Here is an 18,149-nt window from a genome sequence, read left to right on the forward strand (position 1 = left end):
CTACAACACACCCCATACCCTACAACCCCCCCATACCCTACAACCCCCCCATACCCTACAACCCTCCCCCCCCATACCCTACAACCCCCCCCATACCCTACAACCCTCCCCCCATACCCTACACCCCCCCCATACCCTACAACCCCCCCCCCATACCCTACACACCCCCCCCCATACCCTACAACCCTCCTCCCCCATACCCCTACACCCCCCCCCATACCCTACAACCCGCCCCCCATACCCTACAACCCCCCCCCATACCCTACAACCCCCCCCCCATACCCTACAACCCCCCCCCCCATACCCTACAACCCCCCCCCATACCCTACAACCCCCCCCCCATACCCTACCACCCCCCCCATACCCTACAACCCCCTCCCCATACCCTATAACCCCCCCCCCCCCATACCCTACAACCCCCCCCCATACCCTACACCCCACCCCCCCATACCCTACACCCCCCCCCATACCCTACAACCCCCCCATACCTACACCCCCCCCATACCCTACAACCCCCCCCCCATACCCTACAACCCCCCCCCATACCCTACAACGCCCCCCATACCCTACAACCCCCCCCATACCCTACAACCCCCCCATACCCTACAACCCCCCCCATACCCTACAACCCCCCCATACCCTACAACCGCCCCCCCATACCCTACACCCCCCCCCATACCCTACAACCCCCCCCCATACCCTACAACCCCCCCCCCCCCCCATACCCTACAACCCCCCCCCATACCCTACACCCCCCCATACCCTACAACCCCCCCATACCCTACACCCCCCCCCCCATACCCTACAACCCCCCCCCACCCATACCCTACAACCCCCTCCCCATACCCTACAACCCCCCCCCCCATACCCTACAACCCCCCTCCATACCCTACAACCCCCTCCCCCATACCCTACAACCCCCCCCCCATACCCTACAATCCCCCCCATACCCTACAACCCCCCCCCATACCCTACAACCCCCCCCATACCCTACACCCCCCTCAAACCCTACAACCCCCCCCCCCATACCCTACAACCCCCCCCCCTCATACCCTACAACCCCCCCCATACCCTACAACCCCCCCTCATACCCCTACACCCCCCCCCCCCCCCCCCATATCCTACAACCCTTCCCCATACCAATCTTAATTTTAGAACTTTCGTGACTGCAGGAATTATTATTTGGTTCTTTCGGTTAAGTCACGTCTAAAGATAAAATAATAAATTAAATTAAATAATAGAATACGACGTTTCGATTGCAACACAAGCAATCATCATCAGGTATAATGAAATAGCGACATAATATCTAACCAGAAAACTATAGACAGACATATTAGCAGACAGATATCACAAGATACATACATAGCGAGAGCAACACAGGTGACAGAGAGGGGTGATCGTCTCTGTGGGGTGGCCTTAAATAGACAGAGGGGGGGCGGAGGCAGAGAGAGGGAGGGGGGTTAGAAAAAATTAGCATATCAATGAGTGGTCCAAAAGAAAACGTGGTGCTGCGAGTACGATGGCACAGCAAGCAAGCCTGAAAATCAGGAGAAAGACACACTAAAATTAAATAACCTAGTAAAATATCGAAATGTAATGTAATACAACACAGAGGGTCGGTCAACACACAATTAACGCATAGCCTGGTTGATTACGTATTTCAAAGATTGCTAAGTTAGAATTTAAGTGTGAACATTCTAAAGAGGACACAGGCAGACAACACAAGTCGCCAGAGAGAGAGAAAAAAGATAAGCTTAAAACTCCCCGTAGAAGTGGTTCAATCTTAATTTTAGAACTTTCGTGACTGCAGGAATTATTATTTGGTTCTTTCGGTTAAGTCACGTCTAAAGATAAAATAATAAATTAAATTAAATAATAGAATACGACGTTTCGATTGCAACACAAGCAATCATCATCAGGTATAATGAAATAGCGACATAATATCTGTCTATTTAAGGCCACCCCACAGAGACGATCACCCCTCTCTGTCACCTGTGTTGCTCTCGCTATGTATGTATCTTGTGATATCTGTCTGCTAATATGTCTGTCTATAGTTTTCTGGTTAGATATTATGTCGCTATTTCATTATACCTGATGATGATTGCTTGTGTTGCAATCGAAACGTCGTATTCTATTATTTAATTTAATTTATTATTTTATCTTTAGACGTGACTTAACCGAAAGAACCAAATAATAATTCCTGCAGTCACGAAAGTTCTAAAATTAAGATTGAACCACTTCTACGGGGAAGTTTTAAGCTTATCTTTTTTCTCTCTCTCTGGCGACTTGTGTTGTCTGCCTGTGTCCTCTTTAGAATGTTCACACTTAAATTCTAACTTAGCAATCTTTGAAATACGTAATCAACCAGGCTATGCGTTAATTGTGTGTTGACCGACCCTCTGTGTTGTATTACATTACATTTCGATATTTTACTAGGTTATTTAATTTTAGTGTGTCTTTCTCCTGATTTTCAGGCTTGCTTGCTGTGCCATCGTACTCGCAGCACCACGTTTTCTTTTGGACCACTCATTGATATGCTAATTTTTTCTAACCCCCCTCCCTCTCTCTGCCTCCGCCCCCCCTCTGTCTATTTAAGGCCACCCCACAGAGACGATCACCCCTCTCTGTCACCTGTGTTGCTCTCGCTATGTATGTATCTTGTGATATCTGTCTGCTAATATGTCTGTCTATAGTTTTCTGGTTAGATATTATGTCGCTATTTCATTATACCTGATGATGATTGCTTGTGTTGCAATCGAAACGTCGTATTCTATTATTTAATTTAATTTATTATTTTATCTTTAGACGTGACTTAACCGAAAGAACCAAATAATACTTCCCCATACCCTACAACCCCCCCCATACCCTACATCCCCCCCCATACCCTACACCCCCCCCCCATGTCCTACAACCCTCCCCCATACCCTACAACCCCCCCCCATACCCTACAACACCCCCATACCCTACAACCCCCCCCCATACCCTACACCCCCCCCCATACCCTACACCCCCCACCCCCCATACCCTACAACCCCCCCCATACCCTACAACCCCCCCCAATACCCTACAACCCCCCCATACCCTACAACCCCCCCCCCATACCCTACACCCCCCCCCATACCCTACAACCCTCCCCCATACCCGACACCCCCCCCCATACCCTACAACCCCCCCCATACCCTACAACTCCCCCATACCCTACACCCCCCCCCATACCCTACAACCCCCCCCCATACCCTACAACCCCCCCCCCCCCATACCCTACAACCCCCCCCATACCCTACACCCCCCCCCCCATACCCTACAACCCCCCCCCCCCATATCCTACAACCCCCCCCCATACCCTACAACCCCCCCCCCCCATACCCTACAACCCCCCCCCCATACCCTACAACCCCTCCCCATACCCTACAACCCCCTCCCATACCCTACAACCCCTCCCCATACCCTACAACCCCCCCCCCCATACCCTAAAACCCCCACTCATACCCTACACCCCCCCCATACCCTACAACCCCCCCCCCATACCCTACACCCCCCCCCATACCCTACAACCCCCCCCCATACCCTACAACCCTCCCATACCCTACAACCCCCCCCCCCCATACCCTACACCCCCCCCCCCATACCCTACAACCCCCCCATACCCTACAACCCCCCCCCCCATACCCTACACCCCCCCCCATACCCTACAACTCCCCCATACCCTACAACCCCCCCCCCCATACCCTACAACCCCCATACCCTACAACCCCCTCCCCCCATACCCTACAACCCTCCCATACCCTACAACCCCCCCCCCATACCCTACACCCCCCCCCATACCCTACAACCCCCCCATACCCTACAACCCCCCCCCCCCCATACCCTACAACCCCCGCCCATACCCTACAACCACCCCATACCCTACAACCCCCCCCCCCATACCCTACACCCCCCCCATACCCTACACCCCCCCCATACCCTACAACCCCCCCCCCATACCCTACACCCCCCCCATACCCTACAACCCCCCCCCATACCCTACACCCCCCCCCATACCCTACAACCCCCCATACCCTACACCCCCCCCCATACCCTACACCCCCCCCATACCCTACAACCCCCCCGCCTCATACCCTACAACCCTCCCCCATACCCTACACCCTCCCCCCCATACCCTACACCTCCCCCCCATACCCTACACCCCCCCCCCCCATACCCTACAACCCCCCCCCATACCCTACAACCCTCCCCCCAATACCCTACAACCCTCCCCATACCCTACAACCCTCCCCCCAATACCCTACACCCCCCCCCCTCATACCCTACACCCCCCCCATACCCTACAACCCCCCCCATACCCTACACCCCCCCCATACCCTACAACCCCCCCCCCATACCCTACAACCCCCCCTCATACCCTACAACCCCCCCCATACCCTGCAACCCCCCCCCATACCCTACAACCCCCCCCATACCCTACAACCCCCCCCCTCATACCCTACAACCCCCCCCATACCCTACAACCCCCCCCTCATACCCTACAACCCTCCCCCATACCCTACACCCCCCCCCATACCCCTACAACCCCCCCCCATACCCTATACCCCCCCCCCCCATACCCTACAACCCCCCCCCCCATACCCTACACTACACCCCCCCCCATACCCTACAACCCCCCCCCCCATACCGTACAACCCCCCCCTCATACCCTACACCCCCTCCCATACCCTACAACCCCCCCCCATACCCTACAACCCTCCCCTCCCAATACCCTACAACCCCCCCCCCCCCATACCCTACAACCCCCCCCCCATACCCTACACCCCCCCCATACCCTACACCCCCCCCATACCCTACAACCCCCCCCCATACCCTACACCCCCCCCCATACCCTACACCCCCCCCCATACCCTACAACCCCCCCCCATACCCTACACCCCCCCCCATACCCTACAACGCCCCCCATACCCTACAACCCCCCCCCCCCATACCCTACACCCCCCCCATACCCTACACCCCCCCATACCCTACAACCCCCCCCCCATACCCTACAACCCCCCCCCCCTCATACCCTACAACCCCCCCATACCCTACAACCCCCCCCCATACCCTACAACCCACCCCCATACCCTACACCCCCCCTCATACCCTACAACCCTCCCCCATACCCTACACCCCCCCATACCCTACACCCCCCCCCCATACCCTACACCCCCCCTCATACCCTACAACCCTCCCCCCATACCCTACACCCCCCCATACCCTACACCCCCCCCATACCCTACACCCCCCCCCATACCTACACCCCCCCATACCCTACACCCCCCCCATACCCTACAACGCCCCCCATACCCTACAACCCCCCCCCCATACCCTACACCCCCCCCCCCATACCCTACACCCCCCCCCATACCCTACAACCCCCCCCCCATACCCTACAACCCCCCCCCTCATACCCTACAACCCCCCCATACCCTACAACCCCCCCATACCCTACACCCCCCCCCCATACCCTACACCCCCCCCCATACCCTACAACCCCCCCCCATACCCTACACCCCCCCTCATACCCTACAACCCTCCCCCATACCCTACACCCCCCCATACCCTACACCCCCCCCCCCCATACCCTACACCCCCCCCCCATACCCTACAACCCCCCCCCCCCATACCCTACACCCCCCCATACCCTACACCCCCCCCATACCCTACAACCCCCCCCATAACCTACAACCCCCCCCTCATACCCTACACCCCCCCATACCCTACAACCCCCCCCCCCCATACCCTACAACCCTCCCCTCCCAATACCCTACAACCCCCCCCATACCCTACAACCCCCCCCCATACCCTACACCCCCCCATACCCTACACCCCCCCCCATACCCTACAACCCCCCCCATACCCTACACCCCCCCCATACCCTACACCCCCCCCCATACCCTACACCCCCCCCCATACCCTACACCCCCCCCATACCCTACACCCCCCCCCATACCCTACAACCCCCCCCATACCCTACAACCCCCCCCATACCCTACACCCCCCCCATACCCTACACCCCCCCCCCATACCCTACACCCCCCCCATACCCTACAACCCCCCCCCCCATACCCTACAACCCCCCCCCCATACCCTACACCCCCCCCCCATACCCTACACCCCCCCCATACCCTACAACCCCCCCCCCCCATATCCTACACCCCCCCCCCATACCCTACAACCCCCCCCCATACCCTACAACCCCCCCCCCATACCCTACAACCCCCCCCCATACCCTACACCCCCCCATACCCTACACCCCCCCCCATACCCTACAACCCCCCCCATACCCTACACCCCCCCCATACCCTACACCCCCCCCCCCCATACCCTACACCCCCCCCATACCCTACAACCCCCCCCATACCCTACAACCCCCCCCATACCCTACACCCCCCCCCCATACCCTACACCCCCCCCATACCCCTACAACCCCCCCCCCCCCCCCCCCATATCCTACACCCCCCCCATACCCTGCACCGCTGGTCAACTTCGTGGCCAGGCGAGGAGTCGGCGACCAAAATAAAAATTCGTATTTCGGTTCAAACTCGTGGATTTCAAGAGCCGCCGCGAGCGGCTCCGGATCCGCAGGTTGCCGCCCCTGGGACTCGGCAATGTTGGCCCCTTTACCCTGCGGCTGCTTATGGGATTGGTGTCCAGAAAACTTATTTCGCACCGCGCGCAGCCAACCGTGCCAATCACAGAGGTGCGTGGGGGTGGTGACGGCGATGATGGTGATGATGGTCACGCTGGGAGATGGTGGCGATGATGGAAATGAAGACAGCCACGATGATGGCGGTGGTGGTGGTGTCGAGTGGCTCAGCGTGCGAGGGCCTCACCGATCATCCACAGGAGCAGTACGGGACGTGTCCAGAGCTTCATGGTCACTGCGCCTGCTGATGAACAGAGCCACATCGAGAACTCTGAGACGTTGTCTGGCTAGAGGAGTCCAACCACCCACCACACCTCGGTAGCGAAACTTGATCTCGTTTGACCAGAATCACCACTCAGTGGGAATCACGCAGAGCTGCTGAACATTGCCACGCGATACGCCACTTGGTTAAGAGCTATCGTTTTCGATAGCCAAGTCGCCTCTGAATAAGAGCTACGTAACTTAGTGAGCCTTAATCTGGCGAAACTAAAACTCTTCAGTTTGCAGTTTACACGCGAGAACAGGAGCAGCAGCACAGCAGGTCGGTCAATGGCCGGGGAGGGCACGGCACGCGTGCGTGATCCACCAACCCCCTCTCTACTCCCTGTGACAGGGGGCACGGCACGCGTTCGTGATCCACCAACAGCGCGCTGTGCGGGGTGAGGCGGCGCCTTCTCACCGCCACCACCACCACCGGCGCCGCTCGGTGAGAAGTTCTCGTCCGCGGACTCGTGACGACTTTCAGTGGCGCGAGCGACGACGACGTTGGCTCACGAGGTCAGCGGAGTTCACGAGGTCAGCGGAGTTCACGAGGTCAGCGGAGTTCACGAGGTCAGCGGAGTTCACGAGGTCGAGGGGAGCGAAGGAGCGACGTTCCGAAGCAGCCACCCACGTGGGTTGCCGGCACAGTGTGTGGGGACGGGGCTATTTCCGCCCGACCGGCACCGCCCCCCAGCGGTGGAGATTTTTTCTGTAATAAAAAAAAAACTTTGTCTAGAAATTGTTTTGTTGTTCATGATACAGGTTGTTGGGTTTGTTTGTGGTTTGGGGGGGTTAGATCACATAAATATATCAATATATGGGTAACCCGCCACCACCCGACACAGCCACATACTGTAGTAAGGTTCGTCACGTAAACGGAACGTGTCAATGGATCACTGCTTCAGCACACACCGGTTGTGTGTTGCAGAATAAACCCACGACGTTGACCATTCAAATACCGTGACGTTTCACCCGAGGGGGGCCCTCTCCATTCCCTGCCCCCCTCTCCGCTCATCCCCAGCCACCCATCCCCTTGACCCCTGCCACTCGCGGTCAGCTGGCTGCAGGGAGTGACATCAGATTGAGGCAGCGTGCGTGGAAGAGGAGGCCAAACACCGTCGAGAAGGGCTGCACCCAGCGCCTCTCGTCCATACGCCTTGAGCGCTGTATAAGATGGCTAGGAGATGTTCACTACCTCGCCTGGTGCGCAGGAGGTCGTGGAGTTGATCCCGACCCTGACGCCTGCTGCTGCTGCTGTGTATTTGGGGTTTGCGTGTCTCTCTCCCTGTGGTCACGTGGGTTTGTCTCAGGGGTTTACCTTCGCATTGAGGATCAACATCACAGCGCGTTTAGAGTATTGGTTGCTGCTATAAATGTCCACGTGATGAGCCACTTTGTTGAGCTTTCATTTGTGGCCAGGTCGCTTCTGAAAAAGAGCCGCGTAGCTCAGTGGGCCTGAGCTGGTAACATAAATGTTGTTGAGTTTCAGTGCCGCGGTGCTTCTATCCAATAATACCGGATGATAAACTACTTTACAGAAAAATTAAGATTACTTTACAGAGATTTATCATACAAACTTGTTCGCTGTTCAACTTGGTATTGACTTGCCGATGTCAAAACAGAAGAATGTTCAGTCTTCGATGACGACTTGTTGTTATTGCTGTGTGTTTCGGAGAAAGAAAATGGAGAATTCGTGTTTAAAATAATTGCGTTGTCAGAAGTGGGATTCGAACCCACGCCTCCAGGGGAGACTGCGACCTGAACGCAGCGCCTTAGACCGCTCGGCCATCCTGACGCGATACAGAAGCTCTCTCGAGCCACCCTCATATACCACTATCGGGCGGCCCATAAATGACGTCACGCGATTTTGGACGATTTTTGCCCCCCCCTCGTCACACGGCGTCACAAAAAGTCAGACCCCCCTCAAATATGACGTCACAAAGCTCTGCCCCCCCCCCCAACCACATTTCCATTTTGAAAATAAAACACGCTTCAAATCGCTTTAAACTATTGTCATTGTAGTGCGTATTTAATGTGGCGCTGCCCTCTGATGTTGTAGGAGAAAACACGTATTTAAAAGGAGGCGTTGGAAAGCTTAAATTTAGCATAACATTCACTTGAAAATATTCATCGTATAACTAAAACTGCAGATGTTCAGAATATGACTGTATATTGAAGTTATCTTATAATTATAAAATATTAAAAGTCATTATAACTATAAGAAAATACTTGAAACTTTGTAGTAGAACGAAGCAAAATGGAGAGTACAATTATAACAATCACATATTCATTCTACAAAATGAAAAGCCCTGGTAGAATCATTAGAATCAAAATGTTTAATAACAATCATTAAAAAAAATCAAATTGTATGCTTCTCCATTCTCCCATGGAGAAGCAAAATGCTCCTTCATGGAATAAATAAAAGGTGACCTTAGTCAATTTAAATAATCAAATAGTTACTAATGAAAATGAATCAAAATTGGTGTTGTTAGTACAATTCTATATTTATTTAAAGTTGCGCATTTTTATGTGACGTCACATTTCTCAACCCCCCCCCTCGTCACACATCGTCACAAATGTCTGACCGCCCCCCCCAGGTGCGTGACTTTATTTCTGGACGGCCCCTATACACACCACTACACACACCACTACTACACACACAACAACCGCCATTCGCCACGAAGTGGCGGTGACGTCACCACGACGCTTGTGCCAGGCTATGTGCACGTTGAGGCCCCGTGAAGTGTCGAACTCCCGCTGGCAGGAGGTCACGGGGCAGACCCAGCAGGTGCCACGGGTCGACTTATTGAGATGACCGAGATGACTGGCTGATGCACCATCTGTGCCCCCTACGGTGCCAACTTGCTGTGCTTTATCCACACGGCGATCCGATCGTTGTTGTGAGCGTCGCTCCTCCCCCCTCCGTTGTTGTTGGAGGGCGACTGCCTCCAACTGCCTAGTAGCGTCCTTCACGAGCCTCCTCCACAGAGGCCGATCTTGACACCGCTGGTACCGGTCATCGGCAAGTCCACTCAGCTCCACGTCCTCCTGTACCACATCACTCCATCTCTTCTCTAGCCCGTGCCGCGCCCGTTTAGCCTCCTCTATCTGGCTGAACAAAAGCTGTTTAGGCATGCGGTGATTGGGCATGCAGGCTAAATGGCTCAGCCAACCCAGCCTTGCCTGCCGGAGGAGCTGACCGACAGGATTTTGTCCAGATCTTTCAATGATTTGTGAGCTCACACAATCCAGTCTGGTTAAAGCCAGGATGGATCGTAGGCAGGCCAGCCTAAATGTTTCTAACCGGCGAAGATGCTCCATTAGGGGGGGTCCACGTTTCGCAAGCGTAGAGAAGGGAGGGAATGACCGTGGCCGAGAAGACCTGAAGCTTCGTGCGGGATGACAGACCAGGTAGCTTCCACACAGCGTTACGCAACCGATGAAAAGATAATGCCGCTCGACTGAATCAGAGCGAGACCTCTGCTGTCAAACCGGAGCCGGTCATGAGCACACTGCCCAGGTAGTGAAACTCTCCACAACTGTCCCATCTCCCACTACACACACACAACTCTACCACTACACACACACACCACTACTGCTCGTTGTCGTGACTTGTGTTACTGTTGTAATTAACGACGCCCGTGATTCGTTGGTGTCGTGTACAATTCCCTGCCCGGAAGCCGCAGAATTCGATTCCCAGCCACGGTGAACGTCATTGGCGACGTGATAAGTCCCAAGCTGCCACTCCCCCTGGAAGTGATTTAATGGTTGTAATGTACTGACAGCAAAATTAAACTAACCTCGGACCCTTATCCATCACTGGAGCACCATGAGTGGAGCACGCAAAGCAATATTGCAGTACGCGGTTTGTGGGGATTGTTTGACCATACGTGAGGGGACATAGAGGCGAGAGCACAGAAGTACAGGACAACGGTTGAATTTGCTACACTGTGCTCTGCTGACAGCCTGGCGTACAATGCATGGCTCCAGTCACCAACGCAAAATTTGAAGAACTTTGTAAGGTGGTCGGGTCAACTTTGGCCCAAGGTTTTACTTTTTTTTTTATATAACTGGGGTTCAAATCCTGCTGAGCTTCTGAGATCTGGATGAGATGGGGGGGGGCATTTGCTGGGTGATTCGTCTCACTTGGGGCAAGCGGGAGGTGCGGAGCGACGTTCCGCTCCCTCCACCACCGCGTCACTCGGTCGGCTCCCGCCGGCGCCCCCGCCGACCGAGTGACGAGGGCCCAACGCGCTCGTGCTGCCGGCCTCGGAGCCGCACGGGGTGAAGACCGCACGCCTGCGCACACCGCGGCCCCGTGAAAGGAAGGGGGCTGCGAGGCGGCGCCCGCACTCTTGCACGCGATTGCATCACTCGCGCCAACGTGGTGGCGATCCCGCGTTCACTCTCGCCGCGCGTTCCTCCACCGCTACCCCGGGGCGCTGTTTTTTCCTGGATTTTTCTGTTGCGCGAAGTCACTTTAAGATGTTGCTTGTTCACGTTTTTGTTTGTTGCGGTTGCACCCGAGTCGAGAGCCGCGTGGCTCACAGGGCTACACCGAATAAATGAAATGATTCGGCTCGCACGCGGACACTGCAACACCTACGCTCTGCGCTAACTTTTTTTCCCAGCGCAAAACCACAAACCCTTAGAGTAAGCCGCCCTGTCGGCATTACCCGGGGAGAGTTTCTCTGCCGTCTCCGCTGCCGCTCACTGGAGCGTCCTACCACGTACCTGAGAGCTGCACTCGCTGGCGTCGCGCGGACGCTGTGAGGGGCTGAACAAGGCAGGGCGGGCAGGTGGGGGGGGGGTCTTGATGGGCAAGATGTTGAGCTCAACGCCCACGGGGCTTCCCTTTTTACCACCCTTGCCTCAACAGCCCAAGGTCACCACGTCGTAACCGCCCGGCCAATCGTGCGCCTCCCTGCGGTTACCGTTTCCTTTCTTGACGCACTCAAGGATGCATTTACTCACGCTCGTCAATCTACATTAATAGCCGACTGGCGAATACACCCCCTGGTGCTGAGCGAAAGCCAACTCGTAGCCGTCATCAAGCAACAGAATCCAAAGCGCGCCCGCACACCCGGATATTCCACCTACACACATGTGGATGTTGCAGCCAGCCGTCGGCCTCGGGGATATTGCTCGGACCAATCGGTACGTATAGTGAGCAAAGAACCATTGCGCCAGCCGTGGGTAACCTCTTATGACCGGGTGGGCAAAGGCGGCCGTCGTCCCGGTGTCCTGGGTAATTTGTCCGATCCGTGAGTTGCAGGGGCAACCGCGGGGATGTCGCCATTCTTGTGTGGGTCGGGATCCACGTTCACCGTCATCCACCAGCCAACTGTACAACACCCCCGGCATTGTCACCAGCGCACGTGCAGATTTATCTGCCAGCCATTGCAAAGCTGATTGGTCAACAGTTGTTCATGAGAAGAAACATGTTGTGTCCACTGTACTCATTGCCCAGTAACAGCATCTCTGAAACTTGACAAGATATATAAAAAACTTAACATTAAACTTTGAAATGACTCATTGTTTTTTTGTTTAGGCCACCTCATGATCTGGCCAAATGTATGTCGTGAAACCCTCCACCGCCCGACATAATCAAACAAATAAAGTCGACACTTGTGTAAGCGTGTAACAGCGCGCCTATTATTATTGATTCGGCCCACTCACCCGGTAAGTTTAAACACAATTCTCCCAATTTTGCAATACTTTAAAATGTTCCTGTTCCTTCATACGACATCATCAGCAATCGGAGAATGTGGTCGGACTTCCAAACAACACCCGGCCAATACACCTACAGATGTGAAGATGCACCCAAGGTGCCAGCACACCTGCATGGCCAGCACCTGTATCAGTACACTTGAGGGCGTGCGTTTGACCTGTCTGTTTTTTAAATTAAAATGTTATTCCTATGAATGACTTCTTTATTAGTTTCACTATTCTTATTTGACACATAAAGATGATTCGTTACCCCCCACGGCTCTTTAATGATTTGTTGCCATTTGGGGTCATGATTCGACAATTTTTTTTTATATTTGTCTTTTCACCATTGCATTTGTATTGATTCTGGGTTTTTTTGTCTCATTTTGTGGAGTTTTGTTAACACCATTAGCGAAAACATTAGCGTGAACAATACGTGGATTCTCAGTGAAAAACTACGTTTTAATGCTCGAAACGATGCATAGTAACACGCCTAGCATTTATCCACAGATTAATTCACAATTATACTTGTACCATGTGGCTGGTGGGAAAGCATAAGGTCAAGATATACAACGAAATAAAATCTGTGAATCAGTCTGTTGGACATGTTTATTGTAGACAAATTAATGGTTTGTTTCCTCTTCTTTTCCTTCCACTAACCTATCTATCTATATAAAACTCAAAAGTTGTGTGTGGGTTTGTGGCGGGGTTTGTGTGTGGGTTTGTGGCGGGGTTTGTGTGTGGATTTGTGTGTGGTCGCGCGCTTGGCTCTCCAATGGTGGGGTTATGTAAAAAAAATTGCCAGGTACCACGCCGTAAGCCCCGCGGTGAGCAAGCGCTATTCCCTTTTCACATCCGTCAACTTTAAATTAGTTTAATTAGCGATTTTTTTTGTGCGCTTCCCTTTCATATATTTATTTATTAGCGGGAAGTACCCGGCGTTGCCCGGGCGAAAAAGACACACACATCGACTTAACACAGACATCGACCCACACACACAGACACATCGACTTACACACAACAACAACAACAACCGCCATTCGCCACTAAGTGGCGGTGACGTCACCACGACGCTTGTGCCAGGCCATGTGCACCCTGAGGCCACGTGAAGTGTCGAACGCCCGCTGGCAGGAGGTCACGGGCAGACCCAGGTGCCACGGGTCGACTGACCGAGATGACCGAGATGACTGGCTGATCCACCACCTGTGCCCCCTACTGTGCCAACTTGCTGTGCTTTAGCCACCCGGCGCTCCGCTCGTTGTTGTGAGCGTCGCTCCTCCGCCCTCCGTTGTTGTTGGAGGGCGACTGCCTCCAACTGCCCAGTAGCGTCCTTCACGAGCCTCCTCCACTGAGGCCGATCTTGACACCGCTGGTACCAGTCATCGGCAAGTCCACTCAGCTCCACGTCCTCCTGTACCACATCACTCCATCTCTTCTCTAGCCCGTGCCGCGCCCGTTTAGCCCCCTCGATCCGGCCGAACAAAAGCTGTTTAGGCATGCGGTGGCTGGGCATGCGGGCTACATGACCCAGCCAACGCAGCCTTGCCTGCCGGAGGAGCTCACTGATGGGACTTTGCCCAGATCTTTCAAGGACTTGTGAGCTCCTCACACAATCCAGCCTGGTTAAACCCAGGATGGATCGTAGGCAGGCCAGCCTAAATGTTTCCAACCGGCGAAGATGCTCCACTAGGGGGGTCCACGTTTCGCAAGCATAGAGAAGGGAGGGAATGACCGTGGCCGAGAAGACCTGAAGCTTCGTGCGGAGCGACAGACCAGGTAGCTTCCACACAGCGTTACGCAACCGATGAAAAGATATTGCCGCTCGACTGATTCGGAGTGAGACCTCTGCTGATAAACTGGAGCCGGTCATAAGCACACTGCCCAGGTATGGGAAACTCTCCACTCTCTCCACAACTGCCCCATCACCGATTGGGAGTTGTGGGGGTGGAGTGCCCGATGGTACAAAATACCCAGGCAGGTGCTTAGTTTTGGTGGGGCTGATGGTAAGGCCCCACCTCTTGGTGGCACACTCCAGTCTCAGCAGCAGCGTCTCCAACTCCTCTTCTGAATGAGCAGCTATTACCAAATCATCGGCATACATAACGTGGTTGACCAATAGGGAGCCATCCCTTGATCGCACCCGGGCGTCGATCAGCCTCCCATTATATCTGTACCAAATGGTAATTCCCCCGATACAGCTTTTGAAGGCTTCACGAACTACGCAGTCGAAATAGATGTTAAATAATGTGGGAGCCAGAGGACATCCCTGTCGCACCCCAAGGTGTACAGGGAAAGGCTCCGACTCCCGGCCACGTAGTTTTACCCGGGCCCGCTCACCATCATGAAGGTCCTTAATGATCGTGAGCAGAGGGTCAGGGACTCCGAAAGCACGAAGAACAACCCAGAGCCCAGTCCTACTGATGGTATCATAGGCTTGGACCAGGTCAATAAAGCAGAGATGTAGGTCTTTTTGAAATTCCCTACACCTCTGCTGGAGCAGACGGACAGAAAATATGGCATCTGTGCAGGACCGCCCTTTCCTGAAACCGCATTGGGGCTCCGCAAGCCTCTCCTCAGCGTGCCTAGCAAGGCGATGTTGAATAATCCTTGCCAGGACCTTACCCGGCACACTGAGGAGTGAGATGCCCCTGTAGTTGTTACAGTCGGTACGGTCCCCCTTCTTAAAGAGGGGGACCACCAGGGCATCCTTCCAGTCCTGCGGAACCCTTACACACACACATATGGACTCACACACACAGACATCCACTTTAGATACACACACATAGAGTTACACACACAAATCGACGTACATACATACAACGAGTCACACATACATAGACTCTCACACACACATCGACCTAAGCACACATATGCACTTACACACACACATATCGACTAAGTCACACACACATGGACTGACACACACACTTGGACTTACACACACGCATCGACGTACACACACAGACACCTGGCGTTGCACGGGCAAAAAGACACAGACACATATCGACTTACACACACACATAAAGATCCCCCGTATAGCCTTAACAGATTGTAGGGGCAAGTGCTGTTAGCGAGCACCTATGAAGGCGGGAACAGTACACGAGGGGGTGGGTGGCCAGCACCACGCCCGACCGCCTTTGTCTCCCTAGTGGCGATGTTTACACACCGCACCAGGTACTCATTGGTGCAGCTCAGCACCCGACTCGACGACGCGGAGGCGAGGTTGCGCGCACCTGGCCCACATTTTGAGGGGGGGCGGCGGATTCCCGCCAACCCGTCTCCCGCCAACTTAAGAAGAACCACAGAGTGATGAACTATCAGTCTAGATGTGAAGAACCACAGAGTGATGGATTATCAGTCTAGATGTGAAGAACCACAGAGTGATGGACTATCAGTCTAGATGTGAAGAACCACAGAGTGATGGACTATCAGTCTAGATGTGAAGAACCACAGAGTGATGGATTATCAGTCTAGATGTGAAGAACCACAGAGTGATGGACTATCAGTCTAGATGTGAAGAACCACAGAGTGATGGACTATCAGTCTAGAAGTGAAGAACCACAGAGTGATGGACTATCAGTCTAGATGTAAAGAACCACAGAGTGATGAACTATCAGTCTAGATGTGAAGAACCACAGAGTGATGAACTATCAGTCTAGATGTGAAGAACCACAGAGTGATGAACTCTCAGTCTAGAAGTGAAGAACCACAGAGTGATGAACTATCAGCCTAGATGTGAAGAACCACAGAGTGATGAACTATCAGTCTAGATGTGAAGAACCACAGAGTGATGGACTATCAGTCTAGATGTGAAGAACCACAGAGTGATGGACTATCAGTCTAGATGTGAAGAACCACAGAGTGATGGACTATCAGTCTAGATGTGAAGAACCACAGAGTGATGATTGATCAGTCTAGATGTGAAGAACCACAGAGTGATGAATTATCAGTCTAGATGTGAAGAACCACAGAGTGATGGATTATCAGTCTAGATGTGAAGAACCACAGAGTGATGAACTATCAGTCTAGATGTGAAGAACCACAGAGTGATGGATTATCAGTCTAGAAGTGAAGAACCACAGAGTGATGAACTATCAGTCTAGATGTGAAGAACCACAGAGTGATGAACTATCAGTCTAGAAGTGAAGAACCACAGAGTGATGAACTATCAGTCTAGATGTGAAGAACCACAGAGTGATGGACTATCAGTCTAGATGTGAAGAACCACAGAGTGATGAACTATCAGTCTAGATGTAAAGAACCACAGAGTGATGGACTATCAGTCTAGATGTGAAGAACCACAGAGTGATGGACTATCAGTCTAGATGTGAAGAACCACAGAGTGATGGACTATCAGTCTAGATGTGAAGAACCACAGAGTGATGAACTATCAGTCTAGATGTGAAGAACCACAGAGTGATGAACTATCAGTCTAGAAGTGAAGAACCACAGAGTGATGAACTATCAGTCTAGATGTGAAGAACCACAGAGTGATGGACTATCAGTCTAGAAGTGAAGAACCACAGAGTGATGACCTATCAGTCTAGAAGTGAAGAACCACGGAGTGATGGACTATCAGTCTAGATGTGAAGAACCACAGAGTGATGATTGATCAGTCTAGATGTGAAGAACCACAGAGTGATGAATTATCAGTCTAGATGTGAAGAACCACAGAGTGATGGACTATCAGTCTAGATGTGAAGAACCACAGAGTGATGGACTATCAGTCTAGATGTGAAGAACCACAGAGTGATGATTGATCAGTCTAGATGTGAAGAACCACAGAGTGATGAATTATCAGTCTAGATGTGAAGAACCACAGAGTGATGAACTATCAGTCTAGATGTGAAGAACCACAGAGTGATGGATTATCAGTCTAGAAGTGAAGAACCACAGAGTGATGAACTATCAGTCTAGATGTGAAGAACCACAGAGTGATGAACTATCAGTCTAGATGTGAAGAACCACAGAGTGATGAACTATCAGTCTAGAAGTGAAGAACCACAGAGTGATGAACTATCAGTCTAGATGTGAAGAACCACAGAGTGATGGACTATCAGTCTAGATGTGAAGAACCACAGAGTGATGAACTATCAGTCTAGATGTAAAGAACCACAGAGTGATGGACTATCAGTCTAGATGTGAAGAACCACAGAGTGATGGACTATCAGTCTAGATGTGAAGAACCACAGAGTGATGGACTATCAGTCTAGATGTGAAGAACCACAGAGTGATGAACTATCAGTCTAGATGTGAAGAACCACAGAGTGATGAACTATCAGTCTAGAAGTGAAGAACCACAGAGTGATGGACTATCAGTCTAGAAGTGAAGAACCACAGAGTGATGGTTGATCAGTCTAGATGTGAAGAACCACAGAGTGATGGACTATCAGTCTAGATGTGAAGAACCACAGAGTGATGGACTATCAGTCTAGATGTGAAGAACCACAGAGTGATGAATTATCAGTCTAGATGTGAAGAACCACAGAGTGATGACCTA

General features: G+C 52.9%; 1 protein-coding gene and 1 non-coding gene across 2 annotated transcripts in view; both read right to left on the bottom strand.

Annotated features, from left to right (window-relative positions):
• The window catches only part of LOC144947610 (uncharacterized), a 16,221-nt gene extending 8,793 nt beyond the window's left edge, over positions 1–7,428 (bottom strand). The window contains exons 1-2 of the mRNA XM_078876818.1: positions 7,359–7,428; positions 6,867–6,923 (exon numbers count right to left, since the gene is read on the bottom strand). Coding sequence (XP_078732944.1) covers positions 6,867–6,909 — 43 coding nt within the window. The 5' untranslated portion in view covers positions 6,910–6,923; positions 7,359–7,428. The remainder of the gene's footprint in view (positions 1–6,866; positions 6,924–7,358) is intronic.
• A 1,224-nt stretch (positions 7,429–8,652) lies between these two features.
• On the bottom strand, positions 8,653–8,735 carry TRNAL-CAG (transfer RNA leucine (anticodon CAG)). The gene has a single exon. It is a non-coding gene; the product is annotated as a tRNA-Leu (tRNA).
• Between the last annotated feature and the right edge of the window lie 9,414 nt (positions 8,736–18,149).

This window comes from Lampetra fluviatilis, chromosome 46 (genome assembly GCF_964198595.1).
Source record: "Lampetra fluviatilis chromosome 46, kcLamFluv1.1, whole genome shotgun sequence".
NCBI classification, from domain to species: domain Eukaryota; kingdom Metazoa; phylum Chordata; class Hyperoartia; order Petromyzontiformes; family Petromyzontidae; genus Lampetra; species Lampetra fluviatilis.